The 14917-nt window shown below is 33.9% G+C and overlaps 2 protein-coding genes across 5 annotated transcripts; both read right to left on the minus strand.

Moving 5' to 3' along the window:
- Positions 1–2562: 2562 nt before the first annotated feature.
- Ppp1r15 (Protein phosphatase 1 regulatory subunit 15) lies at positions 2563–10905 on the minus strand. Of its 3 annotated transcripts, XM_076375660.1 has the most exons (5): positions 10830–10905; positions 10097–10160; positions 8489–9996; positions 8183–8414; positions 2563–2698 (listed from the first exon to the last, which is right to left on the minus strand). In XM_076375660.1, the coding sequence occupies exons 3-4, from the start codon at positions 9977–9979 to the stop codon at positions 8205–8207; spliced, it is 1701 nt and encodes a 566-aa protein (XP_076231775.1). In that variant the 5' UTR covers positions 9980–9996; positions 10097–10160; positions 10830–10905; the 3' UTR covers positions 2563–2698; positions 8183–8204. The 3 variants fall into 3 exon arrangements, with proteins under 3 accessions (XP_076231775.1, XP_076231760.1, XP_076231767.1); XM_076375645.1 differs by lacking the exon at positions 2563–2698 and having other exon boundaries at positions 7956–8414; XM_076375652.1 differs by lacking the exons at positions 2563–2698; positions 10830–10905 and adding an exon at positions 10586–10661 and having other exon boundaries at positions 7956–8414.
- A 627-nt stretch (positions 10906–11532) lies between these two features.
- On the minus strand, positions 11533–14164 carry LOC143188176 (sorting and assembly machinery component 50 homolog B). Of its 2 annotated transcripts, none has more exons than XM_076392277.1 (8): positions 13988–14164; positions 13654–13740; positions 13492–13557; positions 13194–13412; positions 12832–13046; positions 12384–12762; positions 12009–12303; positions 11533–11904 (listed from the first exon to the last, which is right to left on the minus strand). In XM_076392277.1, exons 1-8 carry the CDS (start codon positions 14006–14008, stop codon positions 11720–11722), a joined length of 1467 nt encoding a protein of 488 aa, XP_076248392.1. In that variant the 5' UTR covers positions 14009–14164; the 3' UTR covers positions 11533–11719. The 2 variants fall into 2 exon arrangements, with proteins under 2 accessions (XP_076248392.1, XP_076248382.1); XM_076392267.1 differs by having other exon boundaries at positions 13492–13575.
- Between the last annotated feature and the right edge of the window lie 753 nt (positions 14165–14917).

A 14917-nucleotide genomic window follows, 5' to 3' on the forward strand; every position in this document is an offset into this window, starting at 1 on the left:
TTTCCGTGCAGGCGTTTTATAGTCGTCCACGAGGCGGGGTCCCTGTTGTCCCACCACTAGACATTATGGTCTCTCTGTCTCTCACCTCATGAACCACCAGTCACCAAAGAATCGTTCACGATCGAAGGCAGGATCGTTGGTGAGCTCCTCCACGACGATCACACAAGTGTACCTCGTCTGTATGTACTGACTATGTCTAGAATAGACATAGTCTATTCTATGCCTAGACGGTTCTCCACGCATGAACATACTTATACTAACGAAATATGTTAATCGAATTAAGATTCATGATAAATGCATCCCACCTCACTTGGCGAAGTGGGCTACAATTCGATTTACAGGTTTTTTTCCATCCAGTTTTCGGTTCTCTCTTGGCCCCCGCCTCCTGGGATACATATCTTCACTGCTTAATTAAATTAAATTTATTCTCTCATTTGAATCAAATAAATAATACATGTCGCTTGAGGTTTATTCAAATACTTAAGCTTGGAGGTAACAGTGTCAACGACGGAACTGGAGTTTTTGACTAAAAAGGAGTAAACAATTACGAAGTCAACTGGTGCTGTAAAAACTGTTGAGTAAACCCTGGGGTTTACTAGTAGACCTGAATAAAATCCACGAGCTGTGAAAACAGAATACTTGAAAAGAGAAAAGTAGTTGTATCACTCCAGGAAACACATGGAATCCTAGAAAATAAGGATATTTATGCTGTTGTGCATTAAGAGGACTTAAGTTATCAAGAAAATCATATGTGTATATATTTCTTGTAGATTCTAGATGTATTGACTTTGTCATGGCGAACAAAGCCAACATTTATCATTCATATGGACAAGATGTTGCGTGAGGAAAGCGAGCATGGGCGAACTTGTTTTCTTCTCATTCATCACTTTTTACACGTGACGACTGTAACATTCTCCTGACAAGCGCAACTGAATTTCTCATCGCGATTACGATGCTCACAAAGTGTATCGCGAGTAACGAGGACTTGGCATGGAAGCTTCTAGGGCTGAACCACTTTCGCCATTTTCTTAAAATAACTCATAACTCATAACTAGTGTAAAAAGTTAGAGAATGTATATAATACTAGAAAGAGTTAAAAATATGAAAATCAGAGCAAATTATAATATTTGAAAGATCAAGTTTTTATTTGCGTCTCATTCCTTTAATTGTACTTATAAAAATATGAAATTGCATAAAACTCCGCAGTCTACTCATAATAATCGCCAATTAACGGCTTTGTATTTTGCACGTAGTAATCCCTGAGCGAGTTAAAAAGCAAGAAAACCGCAATTAGACCACAGCACCGAGCACAGACTTCTTTTTCCAAGCATTTGAAGCAACAAATAAGGAGAAATAAGGATCGATCGAGCTTACAATTATTAATAACGCTTACATAATGAGCTTGACCGATGTTGTAATCGGATGAATAAGAAACTAGTGATACACCTGTTGCTTCAGATCGGTAGCAACGGTCGATAAGTTGGCAACGCTCGTTAGAGCATATTTTATTCATCTAATTTGTAATTAAAAAGATATTATCGCCAAACATGGCTGTGATCATAAAATCATACGGCAGGAAAGTGAAGAAGAAAGGGAAAGTTGCCTACTGGCATCCTTGCTCCAAGTGAGGAGGCTGTAACCTTCTGAATCACCGTCTTGGAGCAAGTTCGTGGTATTTCAAACGTTGAAGACTCCTTTTCGCAAATAGGCACGTGTCGGCGTAAACAATCGTCTTCCTTTCCTGGAAACGAGATTCGAGGGTTACAATAGCAAATATTTATACCGGTATTTCCTCGAATCGTTGCGTTTCTCACATATTTCCAAAATGACCAGGTTTTAGTTCGCAGTATCCTTTCGACCGCAAGGAGAGACAAGTCAACACTCTGGTAGGGCAAAGAGAAAGGTACGAGGAAGAAAAGGTAGACATGCATTCGTTTACTGCAACAGTTTAATGTCATCTTTAAGAGGTTTATTTGTTTGTAATTGCTTTTCTTATCTTGTATAGTCTGAAATAACTGTCTCTTTCATTTTAGTATGTTCATTAACTAGAAGGAGTATCTCTTTACAGCATCTTGTTTATTACCAATTACCTTTCTTCAATTTTAACAAGGTACATACCTCCTTATGTGTCTTTTATGTGTTTCAAAGTTTTAGAGTAAGTATCTGTATAATTATCTAGAACAAGAATACGTGTTTTTAAATATGGACTAAAATCACTGTGTTTTGGTAGGCAAAAAAAGATTATGATAATCTCTATAGGCGTGCCTCGGTCTCCACCTTCGTTTTCACGTCTCCAGAGCAGCCTCTCCTACTTTGGCCTTGGCCTCCACTGGCGTGGTAACCAGAACTCTAGATCCAGCTTCCATCGAGCTGCAACTTCCGCTCAAGCTTCGCTCAATGTTCGCAATTTTCAGGTAGAAACTTAAAAACTAACAAGCTTTCGTTTCGTTTTTTTTAGATATCATCTTCGCAGTTTCCTCATTCGTCTCGCCGACCGTTTCCGTTCCAATCTCCTGTTCAGATTTCACCGCCAAGAATGCTTTTACCTTCGCCTCGCTGGAGCTTCCTCCAAAGCTCCTCCTCTCACTTGCATTCGAAGCACTCACTTTCTCTTCCGACGACTCTCCTCCAACACCGAGTTTCTCGCCAAACCAACGAAAACGCCACATACGTCTCTACGACTTTAGACCTTGTTCATCTGAAAGAGAAGAAATTCGTGGATGAATGTGTTGTATACTGGCAGCCCTTGTAAGTTTCAGCAAAGAGTTTCTCCTTCTCAGAATTCTAAAAACTCTAGGATCTTACCCTGAAGGTTCTAAACCACTGATTTGTAGCGACACACTTTCTGATAGTGAGATAAAGCTCCTTGTTATGAGTCACAATTTAGGACAACCGGATATCCTCGTGTCATTGCTAGATATCTTTGGTATTTCTTTTATTTTATCAGCAGTAAATATTGATCTTTGTTTTATTTTTAAAGTTGGAAAAATTTGTGTCACTTTTTACTATTTTTACAGAGAACGACAATAGCTCTTCATCTCTACGAAAAAGGACAAGACGGACACTCCGAGTCGCTGACAATATTGTTGCAGGTCTGGAATATCAGCTTCGACATAAATTACGGCCAGTTACCTTGTGTGACAGGTTTGACTACATTAATGAGAAGTTTCCAGGTTCTCTAGATAAGTACTGTCAATTTCATTTTATACAATAGAGGTGAAAAAGGTACTAAACTTAGAATACTTATAGAATAGTAGTATCAATTGATAAAAAAGTATTCAAATTTTTTATTTCTTTTTCATTTTCAGGATTATTTCTCTTGTTTTAATTTTTAGAGCAGTTTCAGAGCAGTAATCTGAAAAGCTTAATTGCAAATTAGAATCTTTATAATATTTTTTTGACAGACTAGTTAAAACTTAAAATCAGTGTATTATCACTAATCAAGCGCGCTTAAAATACGGTTTATCGTTGATTTAGTGAAAGGGAATGCCGCACGTGATTTATAATGTGTATAGTCTCGAATTAATGCAAATTTTTTATGTCAACGTCGGAGGACTCGTCCAATCCAATATTATTCTTCGTGAGCGATAACAGGCTTGTTGTCGAGCGAATATTTTTAACTAAATAAACCAAGAGAAGCATTTGAAGGGTGGGGGAACAGAGAATGTCCACTTTTAGTGATTAACGTTACATCAAACTTACTTAAATAAAATACAAGCAAATTAAAATTGACTTATTGACTAATACCGTGTTATGAATAATATAATTAAATTCATTGAACTTTATATTATTTACTGGTGAATTAAGTTACTATACATTAATTTTCACAAAGAGCTATCTTAGGGCATTTCTTATTTTTCCCTTTACCTTTCATTGCAAATTTTCTTCTTCGTTCTTAATTGCAATAGTCGGATACTTGCAAAATATAAAAAAGAGAATACAATAGAATTTACTGTCGACAGGTCAGGAAAGTCCCACGAATCTTATAAAAGATACTCGCATTTGCAAGTGATCTCAAGTGAGCAAACTCAGCGCGATCGCGATGCAATTAATCTAATCAGCGAGAAGCGTACGTGAGAGGGAGATCCAACGAATCATCGAACGAAACGGAGTAGAGATCGTATTACCGAATACGACGATCTTATCGTCGGCCGCTGGTTTAGAAACTGGGACAACTGCTATAGATTATCCAGCTAGACGAGTAGATAAGACTAGTCTTCTAAAAGCTTTATCTTCTGTCATGGAATTTCACGTGTCTGCGTCATACGAAACTCGTTCTGAACTTCTAGTCATTCCGCTGCTTCGCTCCGTCGTCGATCGCGAAAAAGTGAAAGCAGATCGCGTGGAATAATCCCTGAATAGTCATGACGATTCTTTTTATTCTTCTCTTCGTTACGATCAACAGACACAAAGGCGCCACGCAGAGCGCCACGCGTTCACTATCCACGATTTATCATTTAATCGTCGGACGCTTTCAGACAATAAATTTCACTACCCTTTTGCGCGATCTTTCAAGATTCTATCTTGATTTGATATCATTAACTGTTATTACAGTATCTTCACAGTTGCAATTACTGGCAATTAAGGTAATTGAGCTGCAGAGTAGCTAGTGGCTAGACTGGCTACTCTCCAGCCACGGGATATAATTCTATGTTCTTATGTTCGTACGATCCACGGTTCTCATAATAGATAGGACTGTCGATTTGTCAACCATGTGTCAACAATGCTACGCGTTGAATCGTGACACGCAAGTTGCAGCAACGATTGTAAAACTGCTTCTATTGCGCCAGCCATCCAGTTCGAATTCTGCCCATCCTCTTCCGGTCTGACTCTTCTTGTCCTTTCGTTGTACATACTTTCGGCACATTTCCACCGATGAGTCATCGCTACAATACGTTGCCCTCTTGTCGTCGCTTCATGCAACTGTGCATCTCGATTGCTTCATTAAATAATATAAGACCTTTTCACTTAATCTCCGCTGGACTGAAGTCCACGTGAGTCATGTAATAGCTCGCGGAAAAGAATTCTAGTAAACGTAGGTGTTTCTCTGGATATAATTAAGGCGGAAGCAATGAGAGGCTTCATTAAGAATAATACGATATGTTTCAAGCGTGCATGTTGATCTGATTGTGAATAAAATATGTGCAAACGTGAGCGGTTTTCCACAGAATAGAATAGGTGGCAGTGAAACTTTCCCACGAGATGTTTTTCCGAGCTTCAATGTCAGAGACGCAATAATTGGAGGCTGGAGTGGTTCTGTTTCATTTTTCTTTTGTGCCAAGGCTACTTTAGCGTTATGAATCAGGAACTTATAATTGAATCGATGAGTTGAAATATATGAGACAGTATAAGTCCAAAAATCACATTTTCAGATATTTCATACCGCAAATGGCTGATTTTGGACTTGTTCTGGCTTTCAACTCACCGATTCAATTATATGGACTTTCTTTGCAAAATTCTTTGCTAAGAGTCACCTTGAAGAAACGCTTTTCTAAAAGAAAGGAAGATTTAATTGCACCATCTCGATTAGCCTGTAAAATCACTACAGCATTATTAGAAATCACTGTATTTATTCTGTTGGAACGACACGGTGTTGTGTTGACTGAATATTGTTCTTCCAAATGAATCCACAGATGCACAATTAAGGAGTAGCCTCCGTAACTGCAATGTTACTTTTCTGACCACCAATCAACCACTTTACAATCATGTAACTTGCCCTTGGCATAATTTGAATTGTATTATTACTTCATTGTTAAGTTCTGAGAAACTTCTCAAGTTACTCATGACAGAGAAATTAATACTGTCAGAATAGTTCACAGGTACCCCATTCTTCTATCATAAATATATGAGATTAACGACGTTCGTGTAACGTCAGAAAAGCGCGCATCCAAGTGTATAACTCATACATTCAAAATTGCAAGGTGTAACGATTAGTATTTAACTTTCTACTATGCTGTTAATTCAATAGAAATATTTGACTATTAAATTCATGAATCAAAGCAAAATATATTATGCTATCTTTGACAGAAATTAGTCTTACTATAAATATATTATAGGTATTTAAATTAAATAACGACAGAATGTTTTATAGACCATTACAAAAGAAATAAACTTGTTTATTCAATCAGTTATATACATATATTGTTTACTTTATATCTTAAATACATGCATAATATTATTCTAATTTTCAAAATATGGCCTAATTAAAATTAAAGAAATTTAACTGCAAATGAACGTTCTCTAAATTTGTTGTATACAATGGAAATAAAAAAAATCTGTATTAGAAGTGGAAAAGCCGTTAAATAATAACAAATTCAATTATGATAATTCACGTTTTATCATACATTTATATTAACAGTTATGTTATGTACACATATGAATCATTCGAGTTATAAATACATATTATATACAGTAAGCTTGCATTATAATGAGATTTGTAAAATATTGAAGTTTGTATAAAATGAGCCCAAATAAAAGCAAAATTTATTTATTTGAATGATTGCTAAATAGAATGCTTGACATTCATTTAAAATAGATCCACGTGTAAATTGGGTTTTGATGTAAACATTTTATTTATTTATCTACCTACATATACCTACTTATTTTAATGCGACTAAAAATTAATTTTTCAATTATACTAACACATGCCATTCTATATCTCGCTTAAAACTGAATATAAATTCATGTTCTTACATGATAATAAACCTTAGTCTCGATTCTACTATTCTATTTATTGTAATCACATCTTTTAATGTAACACATACACAGAGTGAAACATTTTTCCAAGTTTTAAGTTAATTTTAATTAAAAGTTTCCGTTGACGTTGGAACAGTAGTTTTATACTACACAAATGTAACAATTTTCAAGTCAAATATCCTAACAAGGAACTCCTCAAATGAAAGATAAAATCATCAAATGTATAGTCAATCGAATTGATGCAATTGTTAAAAGCATTGGTATTCGTTATGTTTGGAGTGATTGAAAGTGATGTAAATATTTTGTTATTCAATAAGAATATTTCTTGTTTTATATTAAAAGCGCCAAGCTAATGCAACAGTTAGGCATACCATATGAACAATATAAACTCGCTCTAAGGATAAAGCAAACAATTCCTGTCTGCTTATTTTGATTTCTAATTGTACAATATGAATATAAAGAGGGGCTCATTTACATTGTTTCATATAAAACCTAACATACACTGCACATAATGGAATTGTTACAAATTATGATTCAAATTGATTCATTTGAAAATGCATGTATCTCAGAATCTATTTTGCTATTGAAAATGTGTAGTGGAAAGATTCCAATTTTATTACAGAAAGATTTCTTGAAAGAAGAGATGACGACATATACAGAAACAGAGAAATATGAATAATGAATATCCTCCGGTAAATGTTTTTCAATGTATCAGAAAAGATTGATAAGTTACATGTATTTAATGACTAGTGGTTTAATAACTTGTCTACATTTCGTACCTTATATAATGTAACAAGGGATAATTTAATTAAAAATATATATGTATATACTACTTACATATATATAATATTTATATCTATATTTATATACACTTATACTACAAGAATATTAAACCGATTTTGTGTATATATCTTTAATAGAGAATATTTCCGAAAAATAATAGTAGAAAATGTTTTCCCGTTACTTAAATTTGCATTGCGTTTTTAATATTATCTTATTTATAATGTTACACAATATTCGAATGAAATTAGGTGATAGAATCTACGTACTTCAAGCTCATTTAATAAAACTTTATCAAAATTGTTAAGTTCATTATAATTATTAAAAAATATTTCACCATGCTATAATCGAATCTATCACCTAACATAATTCGGATAATACATAAAATAAGCCTCAGCATTTTTAGAATTTTTATAGATAATGAAATAGCCATGGGAGTGAATCTACTATCTATATCTTTCATATACTTGTATTAAAAACAAATATTTAACGTGCAACGAACAATACCGTAGTATAAACAGCAAAACAAGACTGATTCACACTACAGTAATGAAAAGTGATATACTTCAAAACAGATGTTCTATGCTATTTATTCACAGCCTATTTTGTCATTCTGGAAGACTTATTATACATATTCCCTTTTACTGTAAAGCGTCATCTCTTCTATCATGTAGGATTTATGATTAACTCTCAGCAATAGAATTACCTTAAGACGATAAACGTAAATTTTATTCGATGTGTGCAAATCGTTCCTGCCAAATGTGAGTTCTGTGTTGACTGGTTAATATTGGATTAAGAACACGTTCTATACAATTAATGCGACCTCTAAACCGTTCTCTGTCTCTAGCCATTTCCTCCCATGGACCTCTTCGAGCAGCTCGGTAAGCATAATCCCATTGCACCATTACGTGAACAACTGGATTTAAATTGAATTTAACCTATAAAGAAATATCATATTGTTTATTATCTTGAACCCAAAACAAGCATTTCCAAATCGTAAATGACTAATTACTTTTGGAGCTGGAGATTTTCTATTTTCGCGTTCATCTTCCTCTTCGTCTTCACTGACTTGATCTGTATCGCTTTCATCAGAATCATCATAATCACTTTTGTAAGCTGCTTCAGAGCCAGTTTCGAAAACTATACAGTAACTGTCTTCCGAATCGATAGAACTTTCGGACATTAAACGTGGACGAAACATGCTTCTCTGCATATTGTACTTATTTTCAAAACAATCATCGTAATATGTACTTGACCTTTCTGTACATTTAGGTATGTGTTTCTTACGCGAAGAAAATTTAGGTATTCTCTGATCACCATGGTTGCGTGCTTTTAACTTCTGGACATTTGGCTCTACATCAGCGATTGTGAACATTATGTGTGTAACTGGTTCTGTACATCCATCTACCGTATCTTCGTCTAAACTATAGTAGTCTTCTAATTGTTTATTTCCTTGCGTACAATATATCTCCGATTCTTGCCAATTTCTAAAGTCGTTTTGTATATCTGCTTCAAGCTCGTGTTTAATGCGCTCTTTTCTATGCCTGGTTTGACTTACTCCAGAGCGTCTCAGCTGTGATTTCGCTCGACCTCGACCTCTACCTTTTGCCACTGTATTCATTTTTCTTCTTTGCTTCGGAGAGAGCGACGATCGTTTAATTGTTACATCTGATTCAATCGAATCTGTTTTGTAGAATCGATTCGTTACACTGTCACGAACTCTCTGCCACATGTTTGTTAACATATTTGATGTTGTAACTTGTACTGGTTGCATACTTAATGTATTTGAATCAGATTTCGAGAGAAGAGGTTCTTCATTTATGATTACCGTATTATTTATAGTATCGTCAATGCTATTGGGTATTTCATCCTTGTTGGAAGTAAGCTTGTCAGAAGTTTCTTCATAATTACCAACATTTTCTATGCGTGTTTCATGTCTATCGTCTGAACAAATATGGTCGAATAGCTTTGTACTTTTTTCACTTGAATCTTCAATTGGTAATAAATAGTTACTATTAATTGTTTCGTTTTTATCGTTCTGTGTGCTAATTGATTCTTTTTTATCAAATCTTGTTATGCTTTCGTGTGTATGATCAATGTAATTATAACTGAACAATAAATTTTCTTTTGAATTTTGGTTAAAAATTGTATTTACATATGGTTTATTTTCATCTAATATTTCACGAGGAATATGTTCAAGTATGTTTAGAGACTCCTTTATAGGGGAATTGTGAATAAATATATTATCGGTACTTAACATTTCCCTTTTGGATGTAAAATTTTCGAAAAGTTCGTGCGAAATTAATCCTTCATTGTGTACAACTGTTACTGATAATGGATAATTAATGCTTGCTAGGACAGAGGTAGACATTTTGGAGATTTGTCCACAAAGTACATTCCACGCATTAAACACACTGTGTAACATATTCTCCTTCTTTGGGGCTGACATGTTACCTTGTCTTTTCAATGTCTCGTTCATCGAATACATTTCTTCTGTTGCCATTTTTGAAGGATAATACTCTACAAAATGAAAAGCCATGTTAAAACATACAATATTATTGTACTAAAACTGTTAATCATTTTTAGAAACTACACATATATGTATAACTGAATTCCATACCTTATTCAACGCACTGGAACACCTCTACCACCTCTTTTAATTCTCATAAATCTCCTTTGTTGCACTAAAACAAAATCAATACATTAATAACAATTGGTTTTGAAATAGTCTAATTAATAGTAAGAAAACTGTACAAGATATTCCAAAAATAAAATATCTAATTTTTAATTACTGATATCTCAAACAAGCAACTGCAGATTACAAAACACTAAAAACTTCCTCATAATACAAGGAAATTTCTTGTGTGATATATTCTAAACTCAAATATTTATAAAATATCTATAGAAAAGATCAATGTGTTTGTAATACAAATTAACTAGACTTGCTAAACTGAATTCTGCGGAAATGATCATTTGAACTAAATCTGGAGGACTAAATATATGATCTCACTGGTAAAATTACTTTGACAGTTAATTTGAAAATACATCATGTTACAATATTAACATTTTCAAATCTAATAATCTCAGAATGATAAAACTTGCATTTTACCATTCTTGGAAACATCACATGAATCGATATATGTATAGTATACAACGATGCGGTCACGCCGTGGATTTATCGCGCACATTCCAGAGGAAGGCATTAGTTAAATATTGAAGCTTGCTTAACGACGGAATTAGTGAACTTTCGAGAGTTCGACCCTGTTAAAAGATAATGATACGAAGAGTTCGATGATATTAAACGCGAGAACGTAACTGTTCTACTATGATAATAGTTTTTCACGCATACATACAACAAAGATAGCCACCACAGTTGTGACAACCACAATCGCGTAGAAAACCTTGCTCGCAATATGACAATTGATTCTTGGATGTACCACACTTGTTGCCTTTAAATAAACAATTGTCGATGAACGCTGTTACTTCGGGCACGATGCTTCGCTGTGATTTCTCGATAATTTCAAAGGATTCCATTGTAAACTGACACGTTATAGGAGCACACATTTCAACGATAACTTTCAAGCGGCCATTTTCAACTGGTTGATACGCAGAGCTCTCGTGAATCACGCGTGGAGGGGCGCTGTTCAGCGCTGTTGTAACGACAATCTGCACGTAGCTATCGTCGAATTGATGATAAAATTGCCGAGTCAATATTAAAGAATATAAAATTAAACAATCGCGTTGCTTTCCGAAAACGACTTGCAAATTTAGTTTACTATAATTTGACTGTACATTTGGGGTAGATTAATTGATGAGAAATGAATGTCAAATACAGAACAGATGAAAATTAAATTACATAATTGTTTAGAGGTATTAAATGGGTTGATTCATACGCTTACTGATGAAACTTTTCATTTTTTAGCAGAAATCCATTTGATATTGCGACTGATGAAAACCGACGAATATATTTGCACACATTTATTTTAGTTTAAATTTGAGTGAACGTGAGTTATACGGAGATTGGAAAGAAAACTATACAAAAAGAAGAACATCAGATACTTAAACAATTTGTACTAGCCTTTATTTTAAACGTTTCGTTAAACGAATACTTTTAATAACATTTAAGCGCATAGTTTTGGCAGAATAAATTTACAATATAAGATGATTTATTTGTCAATACAAATCAGGGACATAAAAAATAATACAATTTGTAGAATTTACTACTCCAAAACAGAAAATATGTTTACAAGTACTGCAGACCAATGCCAAATTGGAATTGTTGCAGTATATCGCTTCTTAGGAATAACAATGGCATAACTAAGTTTAGTTCGATTCTTGCGGCGTTTCCAAGTTTCATTGCAATACCACCACCGACTGAACACCGAACGTTTTCCGTGAAGATCTTCATGTTTTCCTTGTAATCGTTAGCTGAAAATAATCCAAGTTTTTATTTGTCTTCTCGCATTCCTTATATGATCATCTTCTCTTTTTAATATATTAAGGAACTAATTATACATCAGAAAATTGCTTACTGAATTTGAATGTAAAATTGGAAACATTTCCACCGTTGATGAAACCATGTAACCTGAATAAATCACCAAGGCCGTGGCGACCAGGTCTGAATGGCAGTGGCGTGTACAAATGAAATGCAGCCGCCCAATATGCATCGCCACCTATCGAATTACCCTCTGAACGAGGTCCACAGCCTCTCATATCGAATCCTCTCAAATTCATTGGTCCACCCAAAAAGAACTGATCGATAATGTTTATTTTCATATCGTTGCTAATCCCTCGAAGCAATCCAGATTGAAGACCCAGCTGGAAGGTCTGATGAAATCTTCATAATAATATGATTTGTAATTATAATTAAGAAGCCTAATTTGATTTTTGAATTGAATGATACTTGCAAGATATTCGTGGGGTGTCCAATTAGTTTGCATAATAAGTTCATTTTTCACAAAGCCGATATCTCCACCGAGGCCAGCCACTTCCGTTGAAAACTGTACAAGGCTTCCCGTAGTGGGGAATATTAACGAATTTCTTTTATCGATAGAACAGATGTGTTTTAGTGCGGATTTCAAACTTGGACCGCACTGTTCGCGAACGAAGAAAGACGTTTGTTTGGTAAAACTAATTTTCCTACATGTAGCTTCATACTGTAGATTATGCTTCAATATACCTGCCCCATCTGGATTAAGTGCAATATCTATTAAGAAACCTTGGTCACGTTGATTGTAACCAGACCATGGGAAATCGCTGGATGTATTGAACACACTGCCAGTTACACTATGGAGAAAATAAAAAATGTAAGTAATAAATTCGCTAAATTGTGGAAATAGAAAAGAATTTACATACACTGTGTGAAGCCAGCTGTCAACAAAGGGTTTAACAGCAGATATATTTATATTAGTGGAGCTTTTTGTACCATGCGAGTATTCCATTTGAAGACGTTCTCCTCGTCCAAATAAATTGGGTGCTTTAGCTCCAATAGTAACAGAGCCTTCATTGTTTCCAACCATAGTATTAATATGACCTGTTAGACGTCTCATTTCACGTACAGTAAAGGTAACCTGAACAAAAAAAGAGTATAATTGAATGTTTCTTAGAGGAACATCCTGTTAATTTTTCAATAAAGTGTATGTCAATGAACTGAAAGGAATTAAACCTGAGAAATTATTTATTTTTTGTTGAATTAGTGTGTAATTATATAGACCCACTTCAACACCATCAGGAGTGGCATGAGGCCCTTGACTGGTATCAATGTAAATTCCAATACTCCTGAAGCATCCTATAGACTCTAGCTTTCCCTTTACTTTATAGGCACGTATGATAACATCATGATAATCCTGAGCCTTGAAGAGATCTTGCACCTGGGCTTTTACAATATCATCTTTTGTTCTTATGAGCCCATCTATATGGATTTTATCCACTCTTACCTACATAAAATAAGTATTCTTTTAAAATCTATTTCACAAATGATTCAAATTTGTTATACTTATTTAAATCATAATTTACCTTTAATGCTTGCAAATTGATGGATTTAATATCTGTAGGCTCATCTTTTTGAAATAAATCTCTGTTCTTATTAAAAGATGAAGGCTGAAAGTAAAAAAAATTGAATGATCACGATTTAGGAAAATGTAATGCTTTTAACTGTAAAATATATAATTCATTTACAGTGTCACTGTTCATTGTAGGTTCATATCCTTCCTTAGGAATGTTTTCATTTAAACCTTGATTTACGTTTCGAAATGTATTCGCTTCCTAAAAAAAAATAAAACATGTAAGAAGTTATTAAAAAGTACATGATAAGTAAAGAAGACTAAGTCATGGAAAATGTACAATATACATAAACTGACGTGTTAAAAGATCAGAGCCAAAAAACAGAAACTTAATATAACTTCTAAGTAAAGGAGAACAGTATAACGAATTATTATTAGAAATTACTCATGCAGTAAATTAATAGTCTTATTTCTAGGTTATACCATGCTTCCTAATAATAAGTGCTTACCTTTGCGTAAACCGTTCCCATTTTTATCGTAATTAATTTTGGTCACTATAACAAGGAATTACATTAAAATATTGTACCAAATTTTGTCAAGAATCTTCAATATTTGTCAATTGAAAAAAATGTAAATTTTTCAAATCAAATATTCGGGATGATTGGGGACTGTGACAAGCGGTTCGGCATTGCCATCACCGGTGCAGCGACAATGCCCTCTGCGGTGCTGCGCTTTTGTTAATGTAACGTAATTTAGTTTTTGTTAGCACTGGTACGTAATAGTACGTAACAATTCAAAAATGCATTTGTACTATTGAACGTAAGAACAGCCAAAGATTCAGATTTTCACCTAACCCGGGCCGTTTTCGTGAAAAATGTGCGTTGATTTTCCATCCTTTTTTAAATATACAATTCAAATTTTATCACCTTATCTTTAAAATTTATGAAAGAAATAAAAAATTAGATGAGGTAGATCTTGCATATTTTGATTTTTTTTGAAACAATCAATCAGTGTTGAGTAACTTTTACAACATATTAATATTACAGCTATAAGTTTTATTTCGCAGTATACATATAACTTTCTTATAATTTATATTATAAAACATAACATTTGATAAAACATACAAATAGAATAAATATACATTAATTGCATACATTGCATGTTATCACTGTCAATTGGACTTTGTAGCAGAATACACCAAAATGTATTCCTTTGCTGTAAATATTTGAAAATGTATAATATATTTTGCAAAAATCATACAGTAGAAACTTTCATAGTTTATGTGTAATAGAGGTAGATTATGCTATGAGCAGAAATATATATTACTATGATATAAAAGAAAGAGAATAATTAGATTTTGTCTTAGTAATAGTCCATAGAGGAATATAATCCATTAAGTTCACCTTTGAGAAACAGTCCCGTATAATAACATTATTACT

Source organism: Calliopsis andreniformis, chromosome 1, assembly GCF_051401765.1.
Source record: "Calliopsis andreniformis isolate RMS-2024a chromosome 1, iyCalAndr_principal, whole genome shotgun sequence".
In the NCBI taxonomy this organism is placed as follows: domain Eukaryota; kingdom Metazoa; phylum Arthropoda; class Insecta; order Hymenoptera; family Andrenidae; genus Calliopsis; species Calliopsis andreniformis.